The following is a 27,045-nucleotide window of genomic DNA, read 5'->3' as shown; positions in this document are numbered from 1 at the left end:
AAGAATTTATCTACCACTCCAAGTGTAGCCCTTGACATTCAGAAGATAAAAACACAGATCTTGGATACCAACTATTTGAAAATGTGTTAGCTCCTACATTTTTGACTTTCCTTTAATGAACTGATGATATTCATTAGAAAAAGAATGTTACATAAATTCAAGCTCCTCTTATTATTAGCTGGATGAAAATCTGGTTGGAAAGGACTATTTTAAATCAAATGTTCAGTTGGTGCTCATTAAAAGATAAATAATAAATGCACGAGACAATACAACTGTCTCTATCCTCTGGTTCCAGAGTTCTCTCCATCCGTCACACGAGCCTCATTTGCAGTCATTAAGTCCATTAAGGCAGCCCGCGAAGTCAAGTAGCCAATTAACTAGGTCCAAGGAATTACCAGCTCCAGCTCACTCTTTTCCTCACGTTCTGGTTTCCACCCCAGATAATGGAGTTTTGGAGATTGGGGAGAGGAAGGGGTAAAGGGGGTGGGAAAAAGAGCTATGTACGTGCAGACAAGGATTAGGCTTGAAGTAAATCTGAGTCTAGATTTACTAGAATCTGGTGGCACAGAAGAATCATCGATAAAAGGCCATTTTCACTTTGTGTACTACGCCTTACGCGCTGGGCTTCCTAGAAGCAGGGCTTTCTCATCGCCGAGCCCAGCCGGCTTTACCGCGAGTAAAGCGCGGTGACGAGTTAACGCGCACTGGGGCAGACCGGCTCAGATAACCTAGGCTGGTGACCTCAGGCTGGTGGGTGGCGCCCTCGGCGCCCGAGTACAAGCGCCCAGAGCTTGTGGGTGGAGCCTGCTAAGTTTGAGCACCGGCTGAGGCCTCGGAGGATTTGCCCCAAGAAGCCAGAGGCGCTCCCGGCTGCAGAAATGGTGGAGGCCTGGTACATGGACGACTCTTCGGAGGATCAAAGGAAACCCCACAGATGCGAGCCCCAGAGCCCCGTCAGCCTGGAAGAGCTGCAGCAGCTCGGCGTCTTTTACTGGAAAGTAGGTTAGGGTGGGCAGGCGCGGGAGCGCTCCCGGGACTGGGGCGGGGGAGCCCGCCGCGCTCGGTGCCCCTCGTCCGCGGCATGCCCCGTAGGAGAGCGCACGGCACGTGGGCTGGGCGCGTTACCGGGGCCGCCGCTGCCCTCTGCCGCGGGGCGGTTGCCAGCGCTGGGTCCGCGGGCGGCGGGGGAGCCCCAGCGCGGGAGGGACGTTGATAGCCCGCAGGGGCGAACTTGACCTTGAGAGGCTGCGTTTTATCTGAGGGAGGGAGGACGGGAGGAGCCGCGGTGCGCCTGCGGGCTTTGTGCGGGGAGGCCTGGGGGTGGGGGGGGGGCCCTCCGAGCTCCGGGTTAGTTAGCAAAGCGGGGAGAGCCTTCTTGGTGGAGCTGAGGCATGGAGCTCGGGGCTTGAGGCCTGGGTTTAAATCGGGCCTCCGACACTTGTTGGCACAGTGACCCTGGGCCTTCGTTTACTGCCTCTAATCAGGGAGTTGGACCCAAACGGCTATGACTCACTCAGGGTGCCGGCCCAGAAGTCAGGAACACTCACCTTCCTGAGGTCAGACCTGGCCTCAGACTCTTACTAGCTGTGTGACCCAGGGCGAGTCACTTAACCTTGTTTTCCGCAGTTTCTTCATCTGTAAAGTGAACTGGAGAAGGAAATGGCAAACCACTCCAGGATCTTGGCCAAGAAAACCCCCACTAGGGCACACAGAGTTGAACACGACAGAACAACTCTGTTGGGAGAAGGAAATAGCAAACCATTCCAATCTTTGCCAAGAAAACCTAATGGACGAACCCTCCGCGTCACAGTGACATCATTGAATAGCTAAGAATGGAGATAATAAGTGCACCTACCTCACTAGGGGTGAAGATAGAATGAAATGACAGTGCTTTGCAAACATAAAGTTCTAAAAAATATTAACTATTATTTCAGGGGCTTTGAAAATCCTGGTGGTGCAGTTCAGGGAACCATATGTTCAGGTTGAGGGGTGCTCAGGACCCCAAAATACCAACACTTGGGGTTCTGCCCAATGAATTGGACTTGTCTTCTCTCAGCCAAAGTAAAGCAAAGTTTATTAAAGATTCGCCATTATGGGTAGACTCCTTAAGTATCTTATGAGCTTGTATTGACAAAGGGACCAGAATAATCTGACAGAGTGAGTCTGAGCCAGATTGAATTCTCACCTATCATGGAAACAAGATGGAGCTTATAGACAGAAAGATTGTGGGAGGCTTTAGGGGTGGTCTAGAGGAGGAGTTTGGGGATGTCTTGAGGAGGACTCGAAGGAGGATCTTGATGGAACTGAGGTCAGACTCCAGGAATGACACTAAGGGTGGGAAATAGTTGAAGGCTGCCTGGAGATGACCAACAGTGGAGGGCTAGGCTAGTTTAAGGGTATAAGGGTTTGGGTATAGTTATTTGATAGGATCTAGGGTGCAAAGTAGCTGGACAATGGAGGGCTAGGCTAGGTGAAGAGTAACAGTAATTATTAGTAATTTGGGCCTAGCTATAGTGAAGGCAAATGCCTCATCAAGTGGGCAGATTCAGTCAGAGTTCAAGGGGTTTCCCAGAGTCTGTACCCCATCGATGGAACTTATCTCTAACAATATGACTTGTGTGGGTGACCCTGTAAAATGAAATTCGGAGACAAATATGGTAGTGAAGCTTAGCACAGTGGCTAGCACATAGTAGGCACTTAATAAGTGTTGATTGATAAATTTTCTCCTTAGGCTCTTCTGGGGACTTCCAGTCTTGAGCTCCTAGCTCTTAAAATTGGGTGGGATCCCAGAGTCCTTAGGGAGAAAATTAGATCAGATAACTATCTTTGTATTTTAAACTCAACTGAATACTAAGCCCAGGGGTCTTAACCTTTTCTGTGTTGTAGACCCTTTGACGTCCAGTGAAGCTTATGGATAGACCCCTTCTCAGAATAATGCTTTAAAATGCATGAAATAAAGTATTTAAGATTATAAAGGAAATAAAATATAATGAAATCATAATCAAACTATTTTTTGAAAACAAGTTTGAGGATCCCAGGTTAGGAACCCCTGTCTATTCCAATTTCCAGCCATCCCTTTTCACCAGTGTGGAAATTGGGGCTCAGAGGGGTAATAAGATGCCCAAGGTCACATAGATAGCAGACCTGGGATTTGAAGCTAGGAGTTCAGGCTCCTAATTCCAAAGTTCTTTCCATCACCCCCAAGACACCCTTTAGTGTTGGACTCATCCTCCCTGAGAAGTAGCTTTCTTTAAGTGACTCCTACCTTTTCATAGGATCAGTAAATCTAGAGCTGGGAGGTACCTCAGGCCATCAAGCCCAACTCCCTCATTTTACAAATTATCAAGAGACTATTGTGTGGCAGCCACTGTGCTAAGTGTTTTATTTCCTTTGATCCTCACAACAACTCTGATGTAGGTGATATTTGGATTCCCATTTTACAGTTGAGTATGGCTTGTCCAAGTCAGTCAGGATTTGAATGCAAGTCTTCCCGACTCCAGTGCTCTATCCACTTGTGCCACCTAGCGGTCTAAATCAAGGAAACTGAGGCTCAGGGAAGTGATTTGTCAACACAAAGTCATACTGATAGTGAGCATGGGTCAGATGCTGGATTTAAATCCATGCTGTCTGACTCTAGAGTCAATGCTTTGAAAGCACAGGGAGGTGGCAGTAATAGGGAAATAAGTGCCCCCATCTTTGAGAAAATATGCTCTAAAATGGGCTCCATTTTGCAAAAATGAGAGGCCATTTGTGAGAGAGGGAACTGGATTTGGAACTAGATGTGGATGGAAATCCTGACTGCTATGATCTATCCTTGAGATATTGGGCAAGTCACTTTGATCTGTGGGTCCATCTCAGAAAACTCGGCATGATCCCTGGTTTCGTCTTCTCCCTGATGATGCCTCAGTTTGGGATTAGGGTTAATATTGTGTGTAGGGGATTCAATTGAACTCAGTTCAGAAAAATATTTGTGTTTGCCAAGCACGAGACCTGTCAGACTCTGAGGATGCAGACGAAAAAAAAAATGACAGACCTTTTTTCAAGGGCCTTACTGTCTCACCTGGGAACTAGGGAACTCAGACTAGGGAGGGTAAAACAGCAAAGGAAGGTCCATGCCAAGCAACTTGAGTTGGAGATGGGAGAGAGCACTGTTACTTGAGGGGAAGGCTTTTTGGAGGGGGTAGCATCTGAAATGGGCCTTGAGAGGAGGTAGGAATTTGAAGAGAAGTAGGTAAAGGAGGAGAATTGGAGGAGAGCCCATTCCAGATTTGGGGATTAGTAGAAGCAAAGGAATCAAGAAGACTGGGTACAGGCAGTAGAGCAGAAATCATATACTTTATGTGATTATACACGTACACTATGTTCCCTTCCCCTGGCCCCCAGCACCAGATTTGAAAGCCCTAAAAAATTTTCCTGTGCTGTGGGTATTTTAGAATGACTTGCTGTTCACTTGATACCTTCAATTTCAATCCTCTTGACAAAGGGGATTAGTAAACAGGAGGCTGTTGGAAATTGAAATTGAACACCAAGGTCCCCTCAGAGTTGCTGTCTGAAATTTAAGGAGGCTTACTTTTTTTTAAAGATAGTTTTTTTCCTATGTTGTTGTTCAGTCATTTTCAGTTGTGTGCAACTCTTAATAGCTCATTTGGGGTTTTCTTCCCAGGATACTGGAATGGTTTGCCATTTTCATATCCAGCTCCTTTTACAGAAGAGGAAACTAAGGCAAACAGGGTTAAGTGACTTGCTCAGGGCCACACAACTACTGTGTCCCAGGTCAGATTTGAACCCAGGAAGATGAGTTTTCCTGATTCCAGACTCAGCACTCTATCCACTGCACCACCTAGCTGACCCTAACATTTTTTTTTCTATGCACCCTCTCTTAAAAAAAAGTCTTATTTTTATGGATGACTTTTATTTTTTATTTCAAAATAACTTCTGAATATATCTTGCTCTGTCTCCTACAAGTGAGCCATCCCTTGCAATAAGAAAAAGCAGTTCAGCAAAAAATCCACACATCCAACCTCTCTGACAAATATATTCAATATCCCACACTCATAGTGTCCCACCTTTGCAATGAGGAGAGGGAGGTACATTTTCTCACCTTTTGTCTGGTGCCAAACTGAGTCATTATAATTATCCATCTGTACCTTTCTCTTTTATTCAACAAATATTTATTGAGAACTTCCAACAGCTGCATTGGGAAGTTGTAAAAAAACATCATTAACTGTTACTTTAATTCAACAATGTAACATCTATTAAGTGCTCTGTGCATTTATGAATGCTTAATTTATTAATGATTCATTAATAATGGTTTATGAATAATACATTCATAAATGTGCAGGGCATTCTGCTGGGTAATGGGGAGGCAACCTCTGCCTTCAAGGAACTTACATTCTACTGAATGTTTATAACATCAAATTATAAATAAATAAATACAAAGTCATTTTGAGAGAGAGAGAGAGAGAAGGTTGGCATCCTTGGTTTAAGGGGTAGTATCTGAACTGTATTTTGGAGGAGTACAGGCAGTACACCTGTGCAGAGATGAGGAAAGTGGAATGTCATGTGAGGAATAGCTATTGAGGAGTGAAACTTGGTAAGTAAGAATATGAGATGTCATGTAACTAAGTGCTAAAGTGAGGCCAGTAATACAGTTGTAGAAGCAGGGGAAAAGAACCTAGATTCCTGTTTCAGCTCTGCCATCAGCTAACTGTGTGACCTTGGGCAAATCACAACCTCTTAGGTAATATGGTGCTTCTTAAACTGTGGGTCACGACCCCATGGGTCACACTGAAGGGGTTGCAATTGGAAGAAGTTTAAGAAGCCCCGAATTAGCTACCTAAACTGGAAAATGAGGAAATTGGAGCCCTGGAATTCCTTAAAAATTCAGATTAAAGAGAGAGTAGAAAATTAGAGTAGTCAGAAAAAAAGTGGTGAAGGCTTAAGTTAAGCCTTGTAGGATGAATAGAATTTGGAGAGGCAGCATAAAGGCGATGGACTTTCCAGGTGATGGAACAACTCAAGCATAGGCCCTGAGCTCTCATGTAGCTATAGCCTGTGTGAAAAATCTAGGTGGATTAGAGTAGAGGGTGCATATTTTAGAAGTATTAGAGCAACACCAGATTTTGGAAGTTCCAATAAATGAGACTGAGTTCAGATTGAAGTAATAGGAAATAATGAACCTCTGAAAGGTTTTCTTTCTTCTGTAAATAACTTTTGCTTAGTACTTGCACTTTGCCTTTCAGAATGTTTGTTTGAATTTCTTAAACTTTTTGATTGTCAGTTTGCATGAACTAGTTGGTTAGAAGAGCATAATCTTAAGGATTTTTTTCTTAGTGAAGGGCAAGGCATTGCTCTAAGTATGCAATCGTTTAATTTCCACATTCCATATAGAATACTATTGTTTCTGTACCTTCTGTAGACATAATAGTAGCCTTAGCAAAGGTTTGTGTGCACTCAAGCATGTATTTTACATTTATTTAAATTTGTAAAAACCTTAAAGTGCTCTTTATAAAAGTGAGCTATTTAATCTTCTTTTCTTCTGGGCACCTCAAAGTACTGGGGCATTTATATGTCACTGTTTTCTAAACCTTTTGCAATAGTGAGATACTTTATCTAGGTTCTGTGTTGGAGTAAGGTGAAGGTAAAGAAAAAGATAAATTTGAATTAACTGTCCCATCTTATTTTTGCTCAGACCCTTTCCCTTGTAACTCCCTAATAGCTAGTTAAGTGCCCGGTATATAGTAGGTGCTTGATAAATGCTTGTAGAATGGATAAGTGAATGAATGAATGAGTGAGTGAGTAATGGACTTAAGTCCTATTTTGCAAATCATGAATCTGAGAAATTAATTTCATCTCTCCTGGCAGGCATAGAGCTAAAAATGTCAGCCAGAATTGGAACCCAATTCTCCCGGTCTGATGTTCTTTCCATTACATACTTGCTAGCATCTTATAACCAAGATAAAGGACTTTTTGATTTTGTATGTGAATATCTGTATAATTTTATCTGCCTTTCTCTATGGCTCAATGTAATGGTGGACTCCCTCTTATGTTTGTGTGTGTGTGTGTCTTTAAAAAATTTTTTCAACATTCATTTTTTTTTCATTTTTCAAACGCTTTATTAACTTCTGATTTACATCATTAATTTCCACCAGATTTTGAGTTACAAATTTTCTCCCCGTTTTTTCCCCTACCCACCACCCCAAAATAGCAGTCCGACAGGATATCCCCTCCTCCAATCTGCTCTCTCCCATATCTTCTCCCATGCCCCCTTCGACTTTTCCAGTAGGGCATGATGGATCTCTATGCCCCATTGCCTGTATATCTTATTTCCCAATTACATGTAAAATAGTATTATTCATAGTATACATACACACACACACACAATAAAAGGAGATAATTTCAGCAAAGAGGCAGGTGGGAGGAGGTGGTCAGGAAAGATGACTATCTCCCGGATATCTCATTGTATCAGTGCATATTTAGCATATTAGAATGAGCATTGGAGTTGGGAGACATGGATTTAATTCACGGCACTGACAACTTTTCAAAACACTAACATTGTATTTGTTTCTTCCTCTATAAAATGCAGATGATGATATTCTCTTACATCGCAGAGTTCTTGTGAGGAAAGCACTTTGTAAATCTTGAAGAGTAGTATAGCAGACATTTCACTAGATTTGGCCTCAAGAGAATTTAGCCTCGAATCTTATATTATTTCCCTATGTGAATTTGGCTTAGTTAATAAACTTCTCTGGGCTTCATTGTCCTCATGTGAAAAATGAGGAGGTTGGACTAGACCAACTTCACAGCCCCTTCTTGATCTAGATCAGTGGAGGGAATACTGACCCTCCCTTCTAGAAAGCCTATTATCTTGAAGTACTATGAGGTAAAAGTGGATTATATTGCCTGATTTATCAAGGTAGTTGTGTTCTGACTTGCATTTTTCTTTGATTTGTACCTGTTATGTTTTTCTCCTAGTACGTAGCATGGTGCCTTATATATAATGAGCATTCAGTTGAAGCAAACTGATGTTGCCATGGTGGTGTGATATTTTGGATGATTCTGCCCAGGAAAAGTCCAAAAAGGATTGTTGTTCCAATTATCTGGCTAACATGATCAAAAAACATCTCTGATAGAAATGAATTTAGAGTTTGACCTAATCAGGCTGGTGACTGGCTTGAGCTCTTGGGTTGCCTGAAGGTACTAAATCAATGCCAGATACACTAGGGAATGTTTTTCCTGTAGGTTCAACTTTTCTATTCACCTACGGTCTCAGGCATCTCAAGTACAGCCAAATGTGCTATTACAAAAACCCAAATTTGGACACCTGGCCAATCAATCATGTTGACAGGCCCTTCTCTGTACTATAATATTTGCATCTACTAGACCTCATCTAGAGTCACTGGGACTGATCCAGGAGTCGCGAACAAGGGACCGTTTTCTGCTAGCTGGTTGTCTGCTCCTCAAGAAGTCTTGCTGTCTGCATCAGAGGGGAGGCTGGTCACAAATGGGTTAATGGCACTAATGCTTGTTTTTATATTCTTCTAGCAAGACCTTCTTTCTTTGTGTTCTGCCTAGTGATGGGTCCTGGGGATTTATTCAAGTAACTGGTTTGTCAGTGGCTTCTGGCTATGATTTTGACTCATTGTGCATCATATGAATTATGTGCTCTGCCAAAAAGCTGAAGGAAGAAAGAAAACCAGTATTTATTGTCAGGCACGGTGCTAAGTACTTTATAAATAGTATCTCATTTGATTCTCACAACAACATTATTATTCTATTATTACCCTTATCTCATAGTTGAGTAAACTGAGAAGGTAAGTGATTTGCACAGAGTCACAACTAGTAAGTATGTGACATGGAATTTGAACTCAGGTCTTCATGGTACCAGGCCCAGCACTATCCACTCTGTCTCCCAGCAAGCCTGCTGCAATTCCTGTCAATTGCCCTCCTACCCTGAGTGGCAATACTATTAGATTTCACCTTAGACCTAATTTAGACAGAACAGTTTCCAGTGTTATATACCTTTTACCATCAGGAAAACTAAGCCATCTACTCTACAATCCACTGAGCAATTGGAAATAACTGTCCAGAACATGGCCTTCTATATACTAATTTCTATGCTATTTTTTTTTCTTGTACTCAGCATAGCAATTAGTTGATTGACTGTGTGAGAAATTTTGAGGCTGCCCAAGCTAACTGGCAAGTAGTTTCACTAGGTGTAATGGGAATGTAAATTTTAAAGATATTCCCTGCCCCTAGGCTAAAGTGCACCTGGAGCCTGGGGTGGGAGGCTTGTTTTTTCAGTAGATACTTTTTGATTGGCTAGTGAGTCAATAAGGTTGTTACATTCTCTGAGCCAGGAGAAGGCTATATAAGCCCTGATGTGTAGCTTTGTTTTGGGGCTCACTTTGAGAAGTGTTCTGTGATTTGATAGGGATTCTGGGAAGCCGTTGTCCAGAGCCCCCCCAGCTTTGAAAAACCCAGATGTTGAAACCTAGATGTTGATTTGGTATGGATGTAATAATGGTTGGACAGTTTGGAAGTCTACTTGATCTGTTTCTCTGACTTGATAATTCTGCCTTATATTCTGAAGTTCGGGGTGCTAACCTTTTTCCCTCGAACTAGGTGAACGATACATATCTGACTGATTAAAGTAAGCTTGTTAACCCATTTTGAGTTGCTTTCCTTTATCAAAGCAGATCCAAGAACCTGTGGTGGCAGCAACCCCGAGGACGCTTGGGGTGCTTGCTGCTACAGTAGGTACTATGGATGTTAACCAGAAAAGCATTTTCTAAGACCTTTCTGAATAAACAGCAGATTTTTGTAGTGTTATATCAATTTTGGCATTCCCTTTTATGTCCAATAACCTGACATAGAATTTTGTTCAGAAGGGACTCAGTAAATAAGTTTTGAATGATGTGTTAATATTTAAGTATGCTATTTTCTTAATCTTTTTAGCTGGATGCTGACAAGTATGAGGATGATCCAGAGCTAGACAAGATCCGAAAAGACAGAAACTACTGCTGGATGGACATAATAACCATTTGTAAAGACAAGCTGCCAAATTATGAAGAAAAGGTGAGGGAAATCCAAAATTGTTTGGAGGAGGGGAATCTGCTAGTGACTGGAGACTGTGTCCAGACTTCTTTTGAATGAGTAGGAATTTATCTTGTTAATTTTGAAACCTTACAATAACAGTAAAAAATAGAATAACCAAATAATGATCAAAACAAAAAAAAATCTAAATAAGGACATAGTAAACTTTTTGTAAACAAACTGATTTGGTCCTCTATTTCTACTTATCTTGATCTGGTCAAGTTCTGATATTTGTTACATACTGGGTGCTACAGTCATTTATTTATTTCTTTTGGTCTGACTTTTTTCTATTTCTTCTTTCATAGAGTAACTATGCAACTTGGTCTTTTAGTAGTGGAGGTCCATGATAGCACAGTGTGCCCCCAACTGCTTTTAATTCTTCCTCTTAAGACCATGTTGTTTCTGAACAAATTAATCAATATGATTCTTGACAGCCTGAATTACTAAAAATTACATTTTTGTTGGTATCATTTGTCCCGAGGACAAAAAGTTTGAGAAATGCTACTCCCAAAGTAATATTCTCCAAAACATATCCAATGTGGTTATTACAGTTTCTACTGGGAAACCTCCACTGAAGTTTGCCAAGACAGCACATTCTGCTTATGGACAACTGATTATGTAACTAAATTGATAATTAATTTATGAAATTATGAAATGGGCACGGGCATGCCTAATTCTTTGGGTAAACACTGGGAAAGACTGTCATTGGCAACAGGAAACAGAGCAGCAATCATAGGCACAGAGAGTGTGGGGGCAAACAGCATGAGGAAGAGGATGGAGAAGAAGAGAGGCAGAAAATATATCTCACATAACTGAATTAGAGTTAGGAGCGCTCTGTAGCATTGACCCTGTGGAGATGAGAGAGTGCTGGGGCTGGAGGTGGAGGACAGAGTTTGAGGGGTATAGGTTTTTTTTGGGGGGGGACAAACTAACTCTTATCTGTACTAGCTTGGGGTTAGTTCATTAACACCCAGTCACCTCAAAGTTGTCAGCAAAACTTTTAAGTTAACATGCCCATATCATCTTGAGTGCCATCTGGTATTCTACTGGTTTTCTGGAACATGTCTGAGATTTATGTGTCAAAGGACCAAAAGACTGACAGCAAAGCCTAGATGACTTCCCCTGCTTTAGCACATATTACCAGGATGTGAATTTTGGTTAATATATGACACAATTTGTAAATTATTCCCTGCATATGACTTCCAGGTTCCTCTTTGCAATTTTATTTCTTGCTATTTTTGCTTTATGGGGCAGCTAGGTGGCCCAGTGGATTGAGTGCCAGACCTGGAGTCAGGAAGACTTGAATTCAAATCTATTCTCAGATACTCACTAGCTATGTGGCCCTGGGCAAGTCACTTAACCCTGTTTACCTCAGTTTCTTCATCTGTGAAATGAGCTGGAGAAGGAAATGGCCAACCACTCCAATATCTTTGCCAAGAATACCCCAAATGGGGTCATGAAGAGTTGGACAGGCCCAAAATAACTGAACAATAATATTGTTTTTACTTAGAGACTTACTGTACTGATTAGAAGGGTGTGTGGGTGTAGTAGTCAGGGGAACCAGAACAAGATATTATTTTAACATAGTGACAGATGTAGTGGGGGAAAGTCCTGAAGTTGGTGTCAGAGGCCCCAGGTCCAAATTTGGTCTGATGTGACCCTTGTGACTATGGACAAGTCACATTCTTGACCTGCCTGGAACTCTGTTTTCTAATCTGTACAATGAAAGACTTGAAGTAAGTAATCTCTAAAGGTCCCTTCTAGCTCTTTGTGTGTGTGAGTCCATAAAATATTTAAGTCCTAGCTATATGATTTCATAGGACATCATCCTTACTCTCATGGAGATTGAATAGTCTCCCTAAGCAGACAAGATGTAAACATGTGAAACATTAAGTGATATTACAAAAGATAAATAACTATTACAATAATATAGGAAATTTCACAAGACAATACCTGTTCTGTTGCCAAATGGATGGGATAGTCTCTAGTGTAACTAGAGGTTGACCACCTTTCTGTGAAGAGGATCTATTCCATTTCTTATCTAAAATCTTGAATTAGATCTGGGGAGGGGTTTTGACCAGTGAGTCAGGGTGGGATTATGGAATCCCTTGTAAATTTAAGGGGAAAATAGCATTTCCAGAAACTTCCATGACTACTCTCCTTTCCTCCTCTTATTGCAACATTTTGAACTTGGAGGTGCAGGGAGACCACACCCCACAGTGGACCAGGAAGCTGGAGATCTGACTGAATGAAAGTCCCAAGGTAGCAACTAACTACCTGTGTGACTGGGGAAGCTCATTTAACCTCAGGCATTTTAAGTAGGGTGCCTAGGAAGAAGGGTATGGCTGTGGAAACTGGTATATAAGAGGTCATAGCAAGTGCTATAGGGATTAAGAGGAGAGAGAGATTGTAAACTGGATTGGTTTAGAAAGGCTTCATGAAAAAAAAGTAGGGACTTGAGCAGGTTCTTGAAGGGATGGGTAGGATTTGGATTGATGAGGGAGTGTGGGAATTTGTAATGCCATGCACGAGCAGCTTTCCAGAAGAATGCTGCCAGACCTGGGTTATCCTGATTGTGTTTCCACAATATTCAAATTGTTTCTTCTTGGCTGCTTGTAATATTCTTTCCTTGATCTGGGAATTTTGAAACCTGGCTATAATATTCCTAGGAGTTTTCTTTTTGGGATCTTTTTCAGGAGGTGATTGGTGTATTCTTTCAACCTCTGTTTTGCCCTCTGGTTCTAAAACATCAGGGCAGTTTTCCTTGAGAATTTCTTGGAGGATGATTTCTAGGTTCTTTCTTTGATCATGGCTTTCAGGTAGTCCAATAATTTTAAAATTATCTCTCCTGGATCTATTTTCTAGGTGGCTTTTCCCATGAGATATTTCACATTGCCTTCTATTCTTTCATTTGTTTCGATCTGTTTCACAGCATCTTGATTTCTCATAAAGTAACTAGCTTCCATTTGCTCCAATCTAATTCTGAAGGAATGATTCTCCTCAGTGAGCTTTTGAGATTCTTTTTCCATCTGGCAAATTTGGCTTTTTAAGGCATTCTTCTCATTGCCTTTTTGAGCTTCTTTTGCCATTTGAGTTAGTCTATTTTTTAAGGTATAATTTTCCTCAGTCAGGCTGTTGACTCCCATTTCATAAGTTTCTTGCATTATTCTCATTTCTCTTCCCAATTTTTTCTCCACTTCTCTTATCTGCTTCTGAAGGTCCTCTATGGACTGTAACCAGCTCGTATTTTCCTTTGAAACTTTTGGTGCAGGAGTTCTGACTTCACTGTCTTCCTCATGTTCCAAGCTTTGATCCTTTTTGTCCCCCAAATAGGAGTCTAATGTTGGATTCTTCTGTTTGCTTTGCTTCCTTTGCCTGGTCATGTTGCCACTCAGTTACTTGACTTTTGGGCTTTTTTGCCACAGTAGGGGAGCTTCATTCCAAATGCTGGAGTTTTCTCAGCTGCCAGAGGTATTAGTTGGGTGGCCTCTCTGAAGCTTCCACACACTCTGGCAAGTTGGTCACACAACCCAGGACTTCTACCCTAGACCACAATCCAGATCCAGGCAGGTTAAAGCAAGAGTGATTACCCGTCAGACTGGTTGCTTGGTTCCCCTACACTCTGCAGGCCAGGAGCTGAAGCTGCCACATGGCAGCGCCTGTGCCGCAGCCCTCAGCAACTTCTCACCCTGGGGGCAAAAGCCAACGCACTCCCAACTACTGGGTCCCAAAGTCCGAACTGCTCTGACCTCTCACTTTGTCTTTAGCATCTATGTGTTGATAATTCTGGAAACTGCCACAGCTGCTGGTGATCTGGAGTCCCTCCAGCCAGTGGTTAGTCAGGCCCGCCTTGGGGCTAAAACCTGCCAGCCTGCTGGGCTGTCCTCAGCGGGAAATGAGTTTCTCTGTGTCGTTTTGTGGGTTCTGTAGCTCTAAAGTTTGTTCAGAGTCTCCTTTTACATGAATTGGAGGTGGTGGGAGCTGGAGCCACGCAGAGGTCCTGTTTCTACCTATCCTTTGTTTTGTTAATAATTCACTCTCTAGTTATAATTATGAAAGGTATGCAGTTTTTTTCTTTCTTAAATAGTTTTTAATAAGGTCTTTTGTTTCTTTATCACTGTAGTTTCCCCTAATATCTCTTCCCCTCCTAAACAGTCATCTCATATAATAATGGTATTTTTTTAAATACCAAAAGAAAAGAAGGAGGAAAAAAATCATCATACTGGTAAAGTCTGAAAATATGTTTAGTGTGCAACAGTTGTAGACCACTGACATCTGCAAAGGGCTTGGGTGGGTGTCTTCCCATATCTCTTCTTTCCAGCCATGCTTCTTTATAGTTTTGAAACATTCACTTTTGATTTTGTGTGTGGGAGGGGTTGTTCTTTATGTTTACATAGTTGTTTTTGTTTGCATTGTTTACATAGTCATTGTATATAATGTTTTCTTGACTTTACTTACTTTGCTGTACATCAGTTCATGTAAATCTTTCTGTGTTTCTCTGTATTCTTCACATCCATCATTTCTTACATCTACTTTGTTTTCAAGTCTTTGTTACCACAAAAATTGTGGCTATGTATATGGTAGTATAGATGGGTACCATCTTATCACTGATGTCTTTGGGATGTAAGCCCACTAACAGTCTCTTAGTCAAAGGATTGTGGATATTTTAGTCTCTTTCTTTGTATAATTCCAAATTGCTTTCCAAAATGATTATACTAATTCATAGCTCCACCAATAATGTATCAGTGTGCTTATCTTCACATAACTCCTCCAACGTTGATTATTGCCATCTTTTGTAATTTTTGCTAATTTCCAGGGTGTAAGATAAAAATTCAGGTTTTTATTTGTATTTTTCTAATTATTAGTTATTTGGAGCATTCTTTCTTGTGGGTAATAATTTGTAACTCTTTTGAGAACTGTTTCTTCTTATCCTTTGACTACTTAACTAAATGGAGAATGACTTTTGGCTATATGTATACATAAATATATACACATATATACATGTATAATAAGTATATATTAACCATAGAGAAATCTGATGCAGGTTTTTTCCCATTTGTCTGCTTTCCTTCTTACTTTACGTGCATTAATTTTATCTGTATAGAACTTTTCAGTTTTATATATAAAAGTCATCTATTTTATCTTTTATAATTGCCTCTATCCTTTGTTTGGTTAAGAAAATATCTCCTAAGAGGATTCTTGGAAGATGATGGAGTAGGTCAGAAAATTCCAAGCTCTCAAACAAAATGTGGGTGGAGATAAATAAGAACAGGGGCATAACCCAGGGTCTTCCTGGGACAATTTGAGAAGATCAGAAGAAAAATCCCAGGATGAGGTTTGGTCTCTGTGAAGAGTGAACACCTCCAGGCTAAGTTCCATTTTAACAACAAGGGCAAGCCCTGGGGTTAGTTGGTTTGAGAGGCTGCCTGGGTCCTAGCCACCAGAATTTTTATCCTCGGGATAATGAGGGGATTTGGGGGGGCAGTGGCAGAAGGAACCAGCACACTCCCAGTGAGTATAGAAGCAGTGGGTTGGAAAGCCCCTGTCTGTGGGCACTTACAGGAGAGTGGAAGTTTGGCTTTGGTTCCAGGCTAGAGGGGAGAACTGGAGATCTGGGGCAAGAGGCACCATTTCCCATACCCCAGGGCTAAAGGTCATTACAAAAATTAAGTTATTACCACAAAAAATACACAGGCAAAAGGAGAAAGAATCCAACATAGAAAGCTCTTATGGGAATAGAAATGACCAGGCTTCATCTTCAGAGGAGGATATTGAAGTAAAGAACTCCCCAAAGAGTAATGCCAAATGGTCACCTGCCCAAAAAAGAATTCATAGAAGATCTTTAAAAAGACTTTAAAAATCAAATGACAGAGATGGAGGAAAAACTAAAAAAGAAAATAAGAATAATGCAAGAAAAACAAGAAGGGTATGAAAGGAAAGTGAACCAATTAGAAAAGGAGATCAAGAATCTCAAGGAAGAAAATGACACCTTGAAAATTAGAATTAGGCAAAGTGAAGCCAGCGAGATTTTTAAGAGATCAAGAAATAATTAAACAAAATATAAATAATGGAAAAATAGAAGAGAAAGTGAAACATCTTATAAGAAAAACAACAGATTTAGAGACTAGACCAAGAAGAAAAAAATATAAAAATAATTGGGCCAACTGAAAGTTATGATCAAAAAAAGAATCTTGATACAATAATATAAGAAATAATTAAAGAAAATTGTCCTGAAGCATTAGAACAAGAAGGGAAAGTAGAAATAGAAAAAAAAATTCATCATTCTTTACTTAAAAGAGATCCTATGAGGAAAATTCATAGAAATATCATAGTCAAATTCCAAAACCCCAGCTCAAGGATAAAATATTAAAAGCATCAAGATTAAAACAATTTAAATAAGATGGTGCCATAATTAGAATCACACAAGACCTAATAGTGTAGACATTAAAGGACTGCAGGTCTTGGAACACTATATATCGAAGAGCAAAAGAACTGAGGCTCCAGCCAAAAATATCATACGCTGCAAAATTAAGTATTATCCAGGATGAACAAAAGTGAAAAAAGTGGACATCTGATAAACTCTCAGACTTTCAAGACTTTGTGAAAAAATAAAATCCTGAACTTAATAGAAGATTCGACCGTCAAGAATCAAGAGAAATATAAGGCACATACCAAAGACAGATTACAAGGGATTCATAAGGACAGACTGTTTACTTTTTATATATGTAAAATGCAAAATGTATGTCTAAGATTCTTATTAGTAATTGGATAGCTCATAAGAAAGATTGGGGTAAACCTATGATATGAATTTTGAAAGTAAAACCATTTAGGAATAGCTAAAAAGAGTAATTATTTTATACAAATGTACAAGAGAAAGAATCGATACAGAGGAATCAGATGGGGAAGGAAGGCTGGTAGTTCTGGTAACCTGCTTTCATCGGGAATGGATTTAAGAGGGAACAATACATATATATTTAGAAGAGTATAAAAGTCTTCTAAATTCAGAAGAAATAAAATGGTAGGGGCATAGGGAGTGGGGAGAGGACAAGAGAAGAATCTTTAGAGGGGAAGGTGAGGGAACAGGTAAAAGGGGGCGTATAGAATTGCGTTTAGATTTATGAGAATGGGATGTAGGGGAGGGGTCCTTGGAGGGGAGTAGGCAAGTAATAGGAGAGCAAGGTAGTGGGTAGAAGTAAAGTAGAGGAGGCTGGAAGGATAGGAAACGAGAGATATGTACAAACATAAAAACAAAGATCAGGAATAGAGTATGTTTGGGAAAATATGTCTATGTATATGTGTATGTATATATCTATAGCTACAGAGAAACATATCTAAACTTTATTGTAGCCTTCTGGGGAAGTGGGAAGAGGGGAAAAAAGAACAAAGTAAAAAAGTGCATAGCAAAGAGCAAAATAAACTTACAAGGAAGCAAAGAAAAGGTGGATAATTCTCAACACAATGTGTGTTATTTATCATACAGGCTTTCTTGAAATGAAAATTTATAGTTATATATTTTGAATCCTTATGTTCTGTTATCCACACAATATGCTTTTTCTTCTTTATGTTTAAGTTTATGATTTTTTTTGTTTTCTTTGCTCTGTTCTGATTTCTGTTCTGGTCCTTGAGTGTAAAATTAAAAAAAAAAAATCTCCCATCCATAGCCATGAAGGGTATATGATCTGCTTCTCTTCTATTTTTTTTTATAAGTATAATCATTATTGTCCACATATCCATTTAGAGTGTATGGTAGAATATGATGTAAGGTGTTGGTCAAAGCCTTATTTGCCAGATTGTTTTCCAGTTTCCCCTGCTATTTATCAGATACGGAGTTCTTTCCTAAGTAATTTATGTTTTCTGATTTATCAAACACTGGGTTTTTGAGTTCCATTGTTTCTGATTCTCCCTTGTCTAGTCTGTTGCATTGATTTACCTCTGTTTTTAAACTAATACCAGGTGGTTTTGATGAGTACAGCTTTATAATATACCTTAAGGTCTGGAAGTCATTCCTTTTTCATTCCTTACTATTTTAATTATTTCCTTTGTTATTCTAGATCTTTTCTTTTTCCGGATGAATTTTGTTTTTATTTTACCAAGTATCCTCTTGGATATTTGGATAAATATATTTGGATATTTGGATAAAGTATCCTCTTGGATATTTAATTATTATAGTACTTAAAAGTGTAAATTAACTTTGGCAAGATTGTAATTTTTATTATTATTTATTTATTATTATATTGGCATATGCAACTATATAACTATGAGCACTGAATTTTCCTCCAGTTATTTAAAGTATTCTTTATTTCTTCAAGGAAGACTTTGTAATTGAATCTGTACAAGTCTTCAGTGTGCTTTGGTAGATTCATCCCAAGATGCTTCATGTACTTTGTAGGCATTTGGAATGAGATTTCCCTTTGTCTTATTGTTTCTTGGGTTTTATTGCATAGAAATGCATGTCATTTTTGAGGATTTATCTTGTAACCTGCAACTTTGCCAAAGTTATTATTTATCTCAGATTAGTATCTTTGCTGATTCCCTAGAATTTTCCACATAAACCATCCTATTGTCATCAAACAGGGATAGCTTTATCTCCTCTTTACCTTCAAATGAATTGCTGTTTTGTATAGCTCTATAGAATATCCTTGCTGGTTATTTGACTGCTGTTCTTTTCAGTTGTTTTTAGTCATCTCCAATTCTTTGTGACCTCATTTGGGGTTTTCTTGGCAAAGATACTGGAATGGTTTGTTTGCCATTTCCTTCTCTAGCTCATTTTACAGAGAGGAAACTGAGGCAAACAGGGTTAAGTAATTTGCCCAGGGCCACATAGCTAGTAAGTGTCGGAAGCACGATTTGAACGCAATAAGATGGGTCTTCCTGATTCCATGCCTGACAGTCTATTCACTATGCCACCTAGCTGCCCAAGTTTGTTTGATTAAGCTAGCACTAAATCTGTAAATGAATTTAGATAGAATCTTTATTATTCTTTTATTGAAGTAGTACATCCCAGCCATAAGCACTATATTATCTCTTCAGTTATTTAAGTCATTCTTTATTTCCTTGTCTAAGCACTTCACATTGTTACCTTATCTTATTATGTATGTGTAAAGCAGGGGTTCTTAACCTTTTTTGTGCCATGGACCCCTTTTGTAGAGTTGTGAAAACTATGAATCCCTTTTCAGAATAATGTTTTTAAGTGCACAAAATTAAATACATAGAATTACAAAGGACATCAGTTACATCAAAATAGTTGGGTTGTTTTTTTTTATGTTTTGGTTAAGAATCCCTGACTTAGAGAGAAGCTCAAGAAAATGTTCTGGATTTAAGAAAAAAATTAGAGCAACTTTTGAGTTTTTCCCTAGTCCTTCCTCTACTTGTCATATTGATGAAGTGTCCCTGAGGCAGAGAACCTAGAAAAGCACAATATTCATGGTGTATATGATTGAATTTCCGTTTCATTGCAGTTCTGCACTCCCTTGAGTAATCTGAAGGCTGTGGAGTCTGTGGGTGGGCCCCTATTAATTTGAATATTGGATTTTTAATACTTCATTAATAGTTCCGTCCTCCTTTAGATCAAGATGTTTTATGAAGAACATTTACACCTTGATGATGAAATTCGCTACATCCTGGATGGAAGCGGGTACTTTGATGTAAGAGATAAAGAAGACAAATGGATCCGGATTTTCATGGAGAAAGGAGACATGATAACACTTCCAGCTGGGATTTATCATCGCTTCACTCTGGATGAAACAGTAAAGAATTTGTAACTTCTTTGTTGTTGTTGTTTTTTTAGAGTATAAAGCACGCAAATTTTGATAATTTCTGACACAAACCCTCACAGAGTATTGTCTCTACCTGCCAGATGAAAATGCTAGTGTGTGAGTGTTGAGTGGCATTACTTATGGCCTATATATCTTTTTGCCAAGGAGACAGCCTAGCCTAAGTTAGTAATCTGGAACTTGGCTGTTTATTTTATGGTAGTTCATTTGTCTTCATATATTCAAATGTGTAGGGACAACTAGGTGGCACAGCGGATAGAGTGCTTGACCTCAGACACTTATTAGCTATGTGACTCTAGGCAAATCACTTAATCCTGTTTCCTCATCTATAAAATTTACTAGGAAAGGAAATGGAAAACTACTCTAGTATCTTTGCCAAGAAAACCCCAAAAAGGGTTCACAAAGAGTCAGACATGACTGAAGACAACTGAACAAAAATTCATAGTGTATGTAGCTCTCTGGGCAAAATATAGCTCCTCAGTGATATAATATGCAATAGATAACTTGACCTTGTGAGGCCAAGGGATAGTGGACAAACAGGAAATCATGAATTCAGATGGTCATAGATTTAGAGGTAGGAGGGTCCTTAGAGTCTATCAAGTAGAACACTTTCATTTTACCGATGAGGAAACTGAGGTCCAGAGAAATTAAGTAGCTTGCCTAGGGTCACACAACTAAGTTGTATGAGCTGGGATTTGAACCCATGCCTTCCTGACTCCAAATCTTTTGCTTTATCCATTGTACTGCTTCTTGAGGCAGTTCCTTCCCTACCCAGTATTTTCTCTGAGAAGTCCCAAGGGCACAGTACTGTGAGGCAATGACAGATAGATCCATAGAAATATTTTACACTTTAAAAAATTTTTAATTCAGTTTAACATAAGTTTATTGAATTGAATTGGGTCCAACCTGTGTTTATCAGTGTTACTTCAAAAATTTCCATTCCTCCTGCTCCCCATCATTTTCTACTTCTCTCCTTATCAGCAGGCTGAGAAAATGTATGGATCTGCCTACTGCCAAAACTCAGGGTTCCCCTGCAAACATACATTATTAGGGAAACTTTCAAAAGGGCAGTAGAAAGGAAGATCAAAATGTCAGTTTCTCATTTGGACGAATGCCTCCTTTTTTGGGGTTTGGCTTATTTTCATAATCTCTATAGTTAACGATACTTGGGAGTCAGAGGTAGGACAGAGGTATCCATAGTACAATGGAAAGATGACTGGCTTTGGAGTCAGAGAATCCTGGGTTTGAATCTTAAGTCTTTGGATAACTCCTTTTACCTTCTAGCCTCAGTTTCCCCATCTATTAAATGGGTGGGGAGGGGGATTTGGTTTAGAAGTAGATCTAAGGTCCCTGCTAGCTCCAGATCCATCCATGAGCCTCTGATTCTACATTTTAATGTCTCTAGGAAGCACTTAAGATTTAGGTACTTTTGTGTTCCTGCTGCTTAAAGCTAAACTTGGTTCTGAAACAGGTAAAAAAATTTGCAGAAAAGGAGTCTGAGAATTAACTTCTGGAGTGCTCATCTCTATTCCAACAACTCTGCTGACTTAGAGACCCTTTGGGAAACCCTTTTGGCAAGGATTAAAACACTAAGCAAGCCCATCTCAGTTTATTTCAAACACCAAATTCAGAGTTACTCTGCTTTAATAATTTGTTCTGTTTTTCCTAGAACTATGTTAAGGCGATGAGGCTGTTTGTTGGAGAACCGGTCTGGACAGCATACAATCGTCCGGCTGATCATTTTGAAGTTCGAGGACAGTATTTGCAGTTTCTAACCCAAAGAGCATAGTGGTGCTGCCTGGAGACTGACACACTACCTGGAAATGGGCCAAACATGATAATTAAGCAAATTGTTAATAGTTTCTCCTTTTCTTCCATGTCAAGGACTTGAGTTTGAGTTCTTTCCTTTTCAGGATTGTCTGATTTAAGAAAGGAAAAGTCATTAATTCAGCATGGAATGAACTGAGATTGTGGACAAATCTTTGCTTTAAAAACAAATAATTTTTTGTTTCTCTAAATATAAAGCAAGAACTCTGGTTTGGGTTACAATGGATTCAGATAGTAAAAAATATGTCCCTAACAGTAATAGAGTAAAATACTTTTTTTCTAGTATCCTTTAAAAATAGGATATTAATCCCATCCCCAGCACTGTGAAGGATAGATATTTATCAGGTAAGCATTAGAAATTGGTTTCATTAATTCCTTAATTAATTAGAAATCTCTTGATTCTAACTCTGAACCTTTTGGACGAAAGATACTAGGTGAATTCATTGTACCCCGGGTTATTAGTATTTCTATGACACCAGACTTGTCAGGTACATCTACTGTTTGCCTACATCCTGGAGAACCAGATCTTTCCAACATGGTAAGAAAATCTGCTTAGGCTTTCCAGTGGAACTTAATTGTTTTGTGATATGGTCATGCCTAATTTGTTAGTTCTATAGAAAAATCCTCATCAACTAGAAATCAACAGTTCTTTGAATAAGCACCTTATTTCCAAAACATTCAAAATATTTGGAAAACAGGGTGGCTAGGTGGCGCAGTGAATAGAGCACTGGCCCTGGAGTCAGGAGGACCTGAGTTCAAATTCGACCTCAGACATAACACAAAACTAGCTGTGTGACCTTGGGCAAATCACTTAACCTCAATTGCCCTACCTTCCCCCCTCCAAAAAAAGCAAAAAAAAAAAGATTTGGAAATCTTAATCTTCATCTTAAAATTTTCAGCAAGGCTCATACTGACCAGGTTACATTCCTCTTCTAGAAGATGAGAAAAAGTGGAAGATCAGGTTTAATGAATGTCTTTTAAATTCTGTTTGCTAAAGTGGGTTGCTAGCTGATCAAATGATTCTCTTACATCCCCAGTATCCTCACTTACCTAAATCATATTTTCTAACAGAAAATGCTTAACTGAACTTTTTAAAATTAGTCTTTTAAAATGTCTTTTGCAAAGCAAAACTTTGTAATTATTGTAGAAACTGAACATTAAAGGGAATAGAAATTCAAATATTCCTTTTATTGCCTTCCTAGTATCCTGGTGCTATACTCAGGGGCCCTGGTTTCCCATAAATTGTGCCTTCCCCAGGGATCTTAATGTCTTCCCTTTTGGAGCCATCAAGGTGTCTCTGCCTCCTTTGATAGTGCCTTTACAGACCAAGGAGAGCATTGAACTGCTTAGTTAAATTATTTTGGTCTCAATGAGGGGAGAGAGGATATAGGGAAGGAGGAAGAAAACTTGGAACTCAAAATTTGAAAAATTGAATGTTAAAAATTGTTTTTACATGTAATTAGAAGAAAATAAAATATTAAATAAAAAAGAATAAAAAATATTTTGGTTAAGTGTAGCTGTTTTGAGGGGTGGAGCTATAACATGTTGTCCATAGGCATCATGAGCTTGCTAACCTATCAAATTTGACAATTGCTCAACACTCTTAATTCCCTTTGTATTGAGGAGGCCTCTCCTGTTAAGCCTGTTATTTGGTTTTGTCCTCAAAGAGAACCAAAACGACATCACTGTGCTAAAGTCAAGTTCCAGTGTGTCCGACTGTGGCTGATCAGACCAATACGAGCTCGGAAGGCTCTGCCACAGGTTGGGCACAAATAGTCCATGTGAACATTTGGGGTGGATTCTCTAAATTGGTGCATCCTACATTTCCTTTGAGCTGTTTCAATTCTGCTTTGCTCATGGAGCACAGCACCTTCTCTGATGTGGGCATGACATGCCGAGCCATCCTGTGGCAGTGTCTCCTATGTCACACAATCCTGAAGGTCTTGAATGAGACCTTGAGAGTGTCCTTGTATCACCTCTTCTGACCACCATGTAAATGCTTTCCCTGTGTGAGTTCTCCATAAAACAGTCTTTTTGGCAAGCTTATGTTTTGCATTGAAACAATGTGGCCAGCCCATCAGAGTTGCACTCTCTGAAGCAGAGTTTGAATGCTTGGCAGTTTAGTTCAAGTAAGGACCTCAGTGTGTGGTGCCTTTTCCTGCCAGGTGATCTTCAGAATCTTCCTAAGACAATTCAAATGAAAGAGATTCAGTTTCCTGGCGTGGTACTGGTAGACTGTCCAGGTTTTGCAGGCATATGACAATGAGGTCAGCACCACAGCTCTGTAGACCTTCAGTTTGATAGTCAGTCTAATGCCTCTTCTCTCCCATACTGCCCTTTGGAGCCTCCCAGACACTGAGCTAGCTCTGGCAATGTGTGTATCAATCTCTTTATCAATGTGTATATCCCTGGATAGGACACTAGCAAGGTAAGTGAACTTATCCACAGCATTCAAAACTTCTCCATTGCTGTAACCAATGGTTTCATGTACAGATGGTGTGGTGGTGGCTGATGGAGCTCCTGTGTTTTCTTGGTGTTAAATGTTAGACCAAAATTATAGCACAAGCAACAGAACTGATCCATACTTTGTTGCATCTCAGCTTCAGAGGCTGCACTGAGTACACAATCATCTGCAAACAGAAAATCATGCACCAACACTCCCTCCACTTTGGTCTTGGCTTGTAGCCTTTTCAAGTTGAAGAATTTACCATCAGTGTGGTAGCTGACTGATGCCATGCTCATCCTCATTGAAAGCATTTGCCAACATGGCTGAAAACATGCTAAAAAGGATGGGAGCCAGCACACAGTCTTGTTTCACTCCATTGGTGACTGGGAAGGCACAAGAGAGTGTAGGGTGTGTTCAAGGGAGGGCTGCCAAGTCCTTCTCAGGGCTGCTTTCCACCTTTGGGGTCCTTCTGTTCCACCCAGCTCTCACCTGTGACTCTAAGAAGCTGTAGTGGCCACCCCCGGTATAAAAAAGGAAAAGCCTATTACTAATGACACTTCAAATAGTGAGGTCCTTTAGAGTTCACGTTTTGGACTCTGCTGAAAAATTGCATTTCAATAAGGGAAATTATGTTGTTGGTGTAACAAAACACTTAAAGAAACAGGATTTTGGAGTGAGAAAAAAACTGGTTAAAAAGATGATTACAGGGGTGGCTAGGTGGTGCAGTGAGTAAAGCACCGGCCCGGAGTCAGGAGGACCTGAGTTCGGTTCAGGAGGACCTGAGTTCGGTTCAGGCCACAGACACTTAACACCCACACAAAAAAACAAACTAGCCGTGTAACCTTGGGCAAGTTATTTAACCCCAATTGCCCTCCAAAAAAAAAAACCAAAAAGATGATTACAGTTTATTCAAGTTTAAACCAGTATCTTACAGTATTAGAATGAAATGGAATAAATTATTAAGTGCCTACTTTGTTCCAGGTACTGTTAACCTTGTGAAGTAGGTATAATGTCCCCATTTTTTATAGTAGAGAATATTGAGGCCGAGAGAAGGTTGCATACAACAAATACTTATTTGAGGCTAGATTTGAATTCCTAACTCTAGGCCCAGTGCTCTACCCACTGAGCTAGCTAACTGCCTCCGAACCAAGGAACACAGATGCTACCATGTTTCCCCGATAATAAGACACTGTCTTATTAAATTTTTTGGATAGAAAAACACCAGAGGGCTTATTTTCAGGGGAGGGCTTATTTTAATGAACATTGACAGCAATTTTAATAAACAGGTAAATGTGAACTAAAAAATGTACCTTTATTCAATAATGATCATGTCATCTTTTTCAACAACATCGTCATAAGTGTCCATACCCTGAATTCCGTCCTGGATGTCTTGCGCCTCCATTTCCTTCAGAAGAAGTGGACCCAATCTGTCATGTCCAGCAATATAGCTCTCTTTAAATGAATATGTCTTGTCCAGGTAACCTGCTCGTAGTGCCTTGGCGACACAGCTGTCAGTAATTTTATCCCATGACTTCTTCACCCAAGTCATGACTTCTTGCAGACAGGGCTTCACAAAGTTTCCACGCTGATTTCTTTCCATTCTATTTTCAATGTAGTCATTGACTTCCATGCGCAAATGGTCCTTGAATGGCTTGTTTATTGTAATATCAAGGGTCTGGATATAGGCAGTCATTCCTGCAGGAATCATTACTTGATCTATTCTTCTCTCTGCAAGGAAGTTCTTCATTTCTTTAGCGCGGTGAGTGCTGGCTGAATCCCAGACTATCAGACCTCTGGTTACCTCGCATAACAAGTGGCAGCATTAAATCAACCCACTTTCTTATAACGGCTTGTGTACACCAGGCTTTTTTGGTTTCAAGAACGTAAATGCCAGATACACGTTCAATCTTATCTTTCTTGCCCTTACTGATGATTAGAGGTATGGCTTTCTTTCCATCCAAACGAATTGCCAAAACACGGGTGACCCGTGCACTTTCATAGTCAGTGGTGAGAATGTAGATTGACGTTGCACCCCTGTGATGAATTGTTGTTTGAGATCCTTGTCCCATAAACACTGCAGTTTCATCCATAGCAATCATATTGCAGGTTTGGTACTTGGAAATGTCGATCCTATCAATAAAGGACTTGAATGCAAGTGCACGTTTAATAACTTCAGCATCTTCCAGCTTAAACAGTGTTGTTGATCTTCTCAGGGACAGTTCATACTGTTGAAGGAAACCGTCCAACCAGTGTTGTGATGCTTTGAATCCTGAGACCATTTCAAACTCTGGTACCATTGAAAGGGCAAATGCTTGAATATCAGCCCTGCGCACAACCAAGGCCTTTGCTCTCCTGTCAGCAATCCATTCACCAATGAGGATCTCCAAGTCAGGATATAAGGGCTGCCGACCTGATCCAGACCTGCACTTTTTCCCTTTTCCCTCATCCACCTGTTGATTGAGGTTATTATAATCTGCTCTCCATTTTCTGACCATTCGAAGATCCAAAAGTTTTTCTTTACAGAAAACTGCAAGATTCTTGCCATGTGACTCCTCTACAATTGCTTTCTTATACTCAACATTATAGCTCTTCCTTTTTGTACTCATGTCTGGGGGTCAAAACAGACAGAATAATAGAATTATGACCATCAGTCCTTCTTTTCACTCCAGCATGTCCCCTGAGTTCTTCTTTTTTCCTCCATCATTCCCTTTTTATCCTCCATCATGCCCCCTCACTCCCACTTACATACCGGGTTTTTATGTTGTCCTGCCTCAGCTCTCCTCCACGGTACTGCTCTCAATGGCGCCAGCAAGCAAATCACTGGGGAAGAACAGGATGACGCGCTCACTGCTGCAGCTCTGATTGGATGCAGCTCAGAGCGCGGCATGTGTTTCAAGGGGGGGG

General features: G+C 40.0%; 1 protein-coding gene across 1 annotated transcript; it reads left to right on the top strand.

Moving 5' to 3' along the window:
* Window positions 1-660: 660 nt before the first annotated feature.
* On the top strand, window positions 661-23,194 carry ADI1 (acireductone dioxygenase 1). Its single transcript, XM_069064772.1, has 4 exons — window positions 661-998; window positions 9,958-10,077; window positions 19,662-19,841; window positions 21,538-23,194. The coding sequence occupies exons 1-4, from the start codon at window positions 879-881 to the stop codon at window positions 21,655-21,657; spliced, it is 540 nt and encodes a 179-aa protein (XP_068920873.1). The 5' UTR covers window positions 661-878; the 3' UTR covers window positions 21,658-23,194.
* Window positions 23,195-27,045: the final 3,851 nt, after the last annotated feature.

This window comes from Petaurus breviceps, unplaced genomic scaffold (assembly GCF_028583685.1).
Source record: "Petaurus breviceps papuanus isolate PSGF00001 unplaced genomic scaffold, PetGlider_PUasm1.0 90644, whole genome shotgun sequence".
Classification (NCBI taxonomy): Eukaryota; Metazoa; Chordata; class Mammalia; order Diprotodontia; family Petauridae; genus Petaurus; species Petaurus breviceps.
The sequence above is the reverse complement of the archived record's forward strand: the minus strand, read 5'-3'. Positions and strand labels throughout refer to the sequence as shown.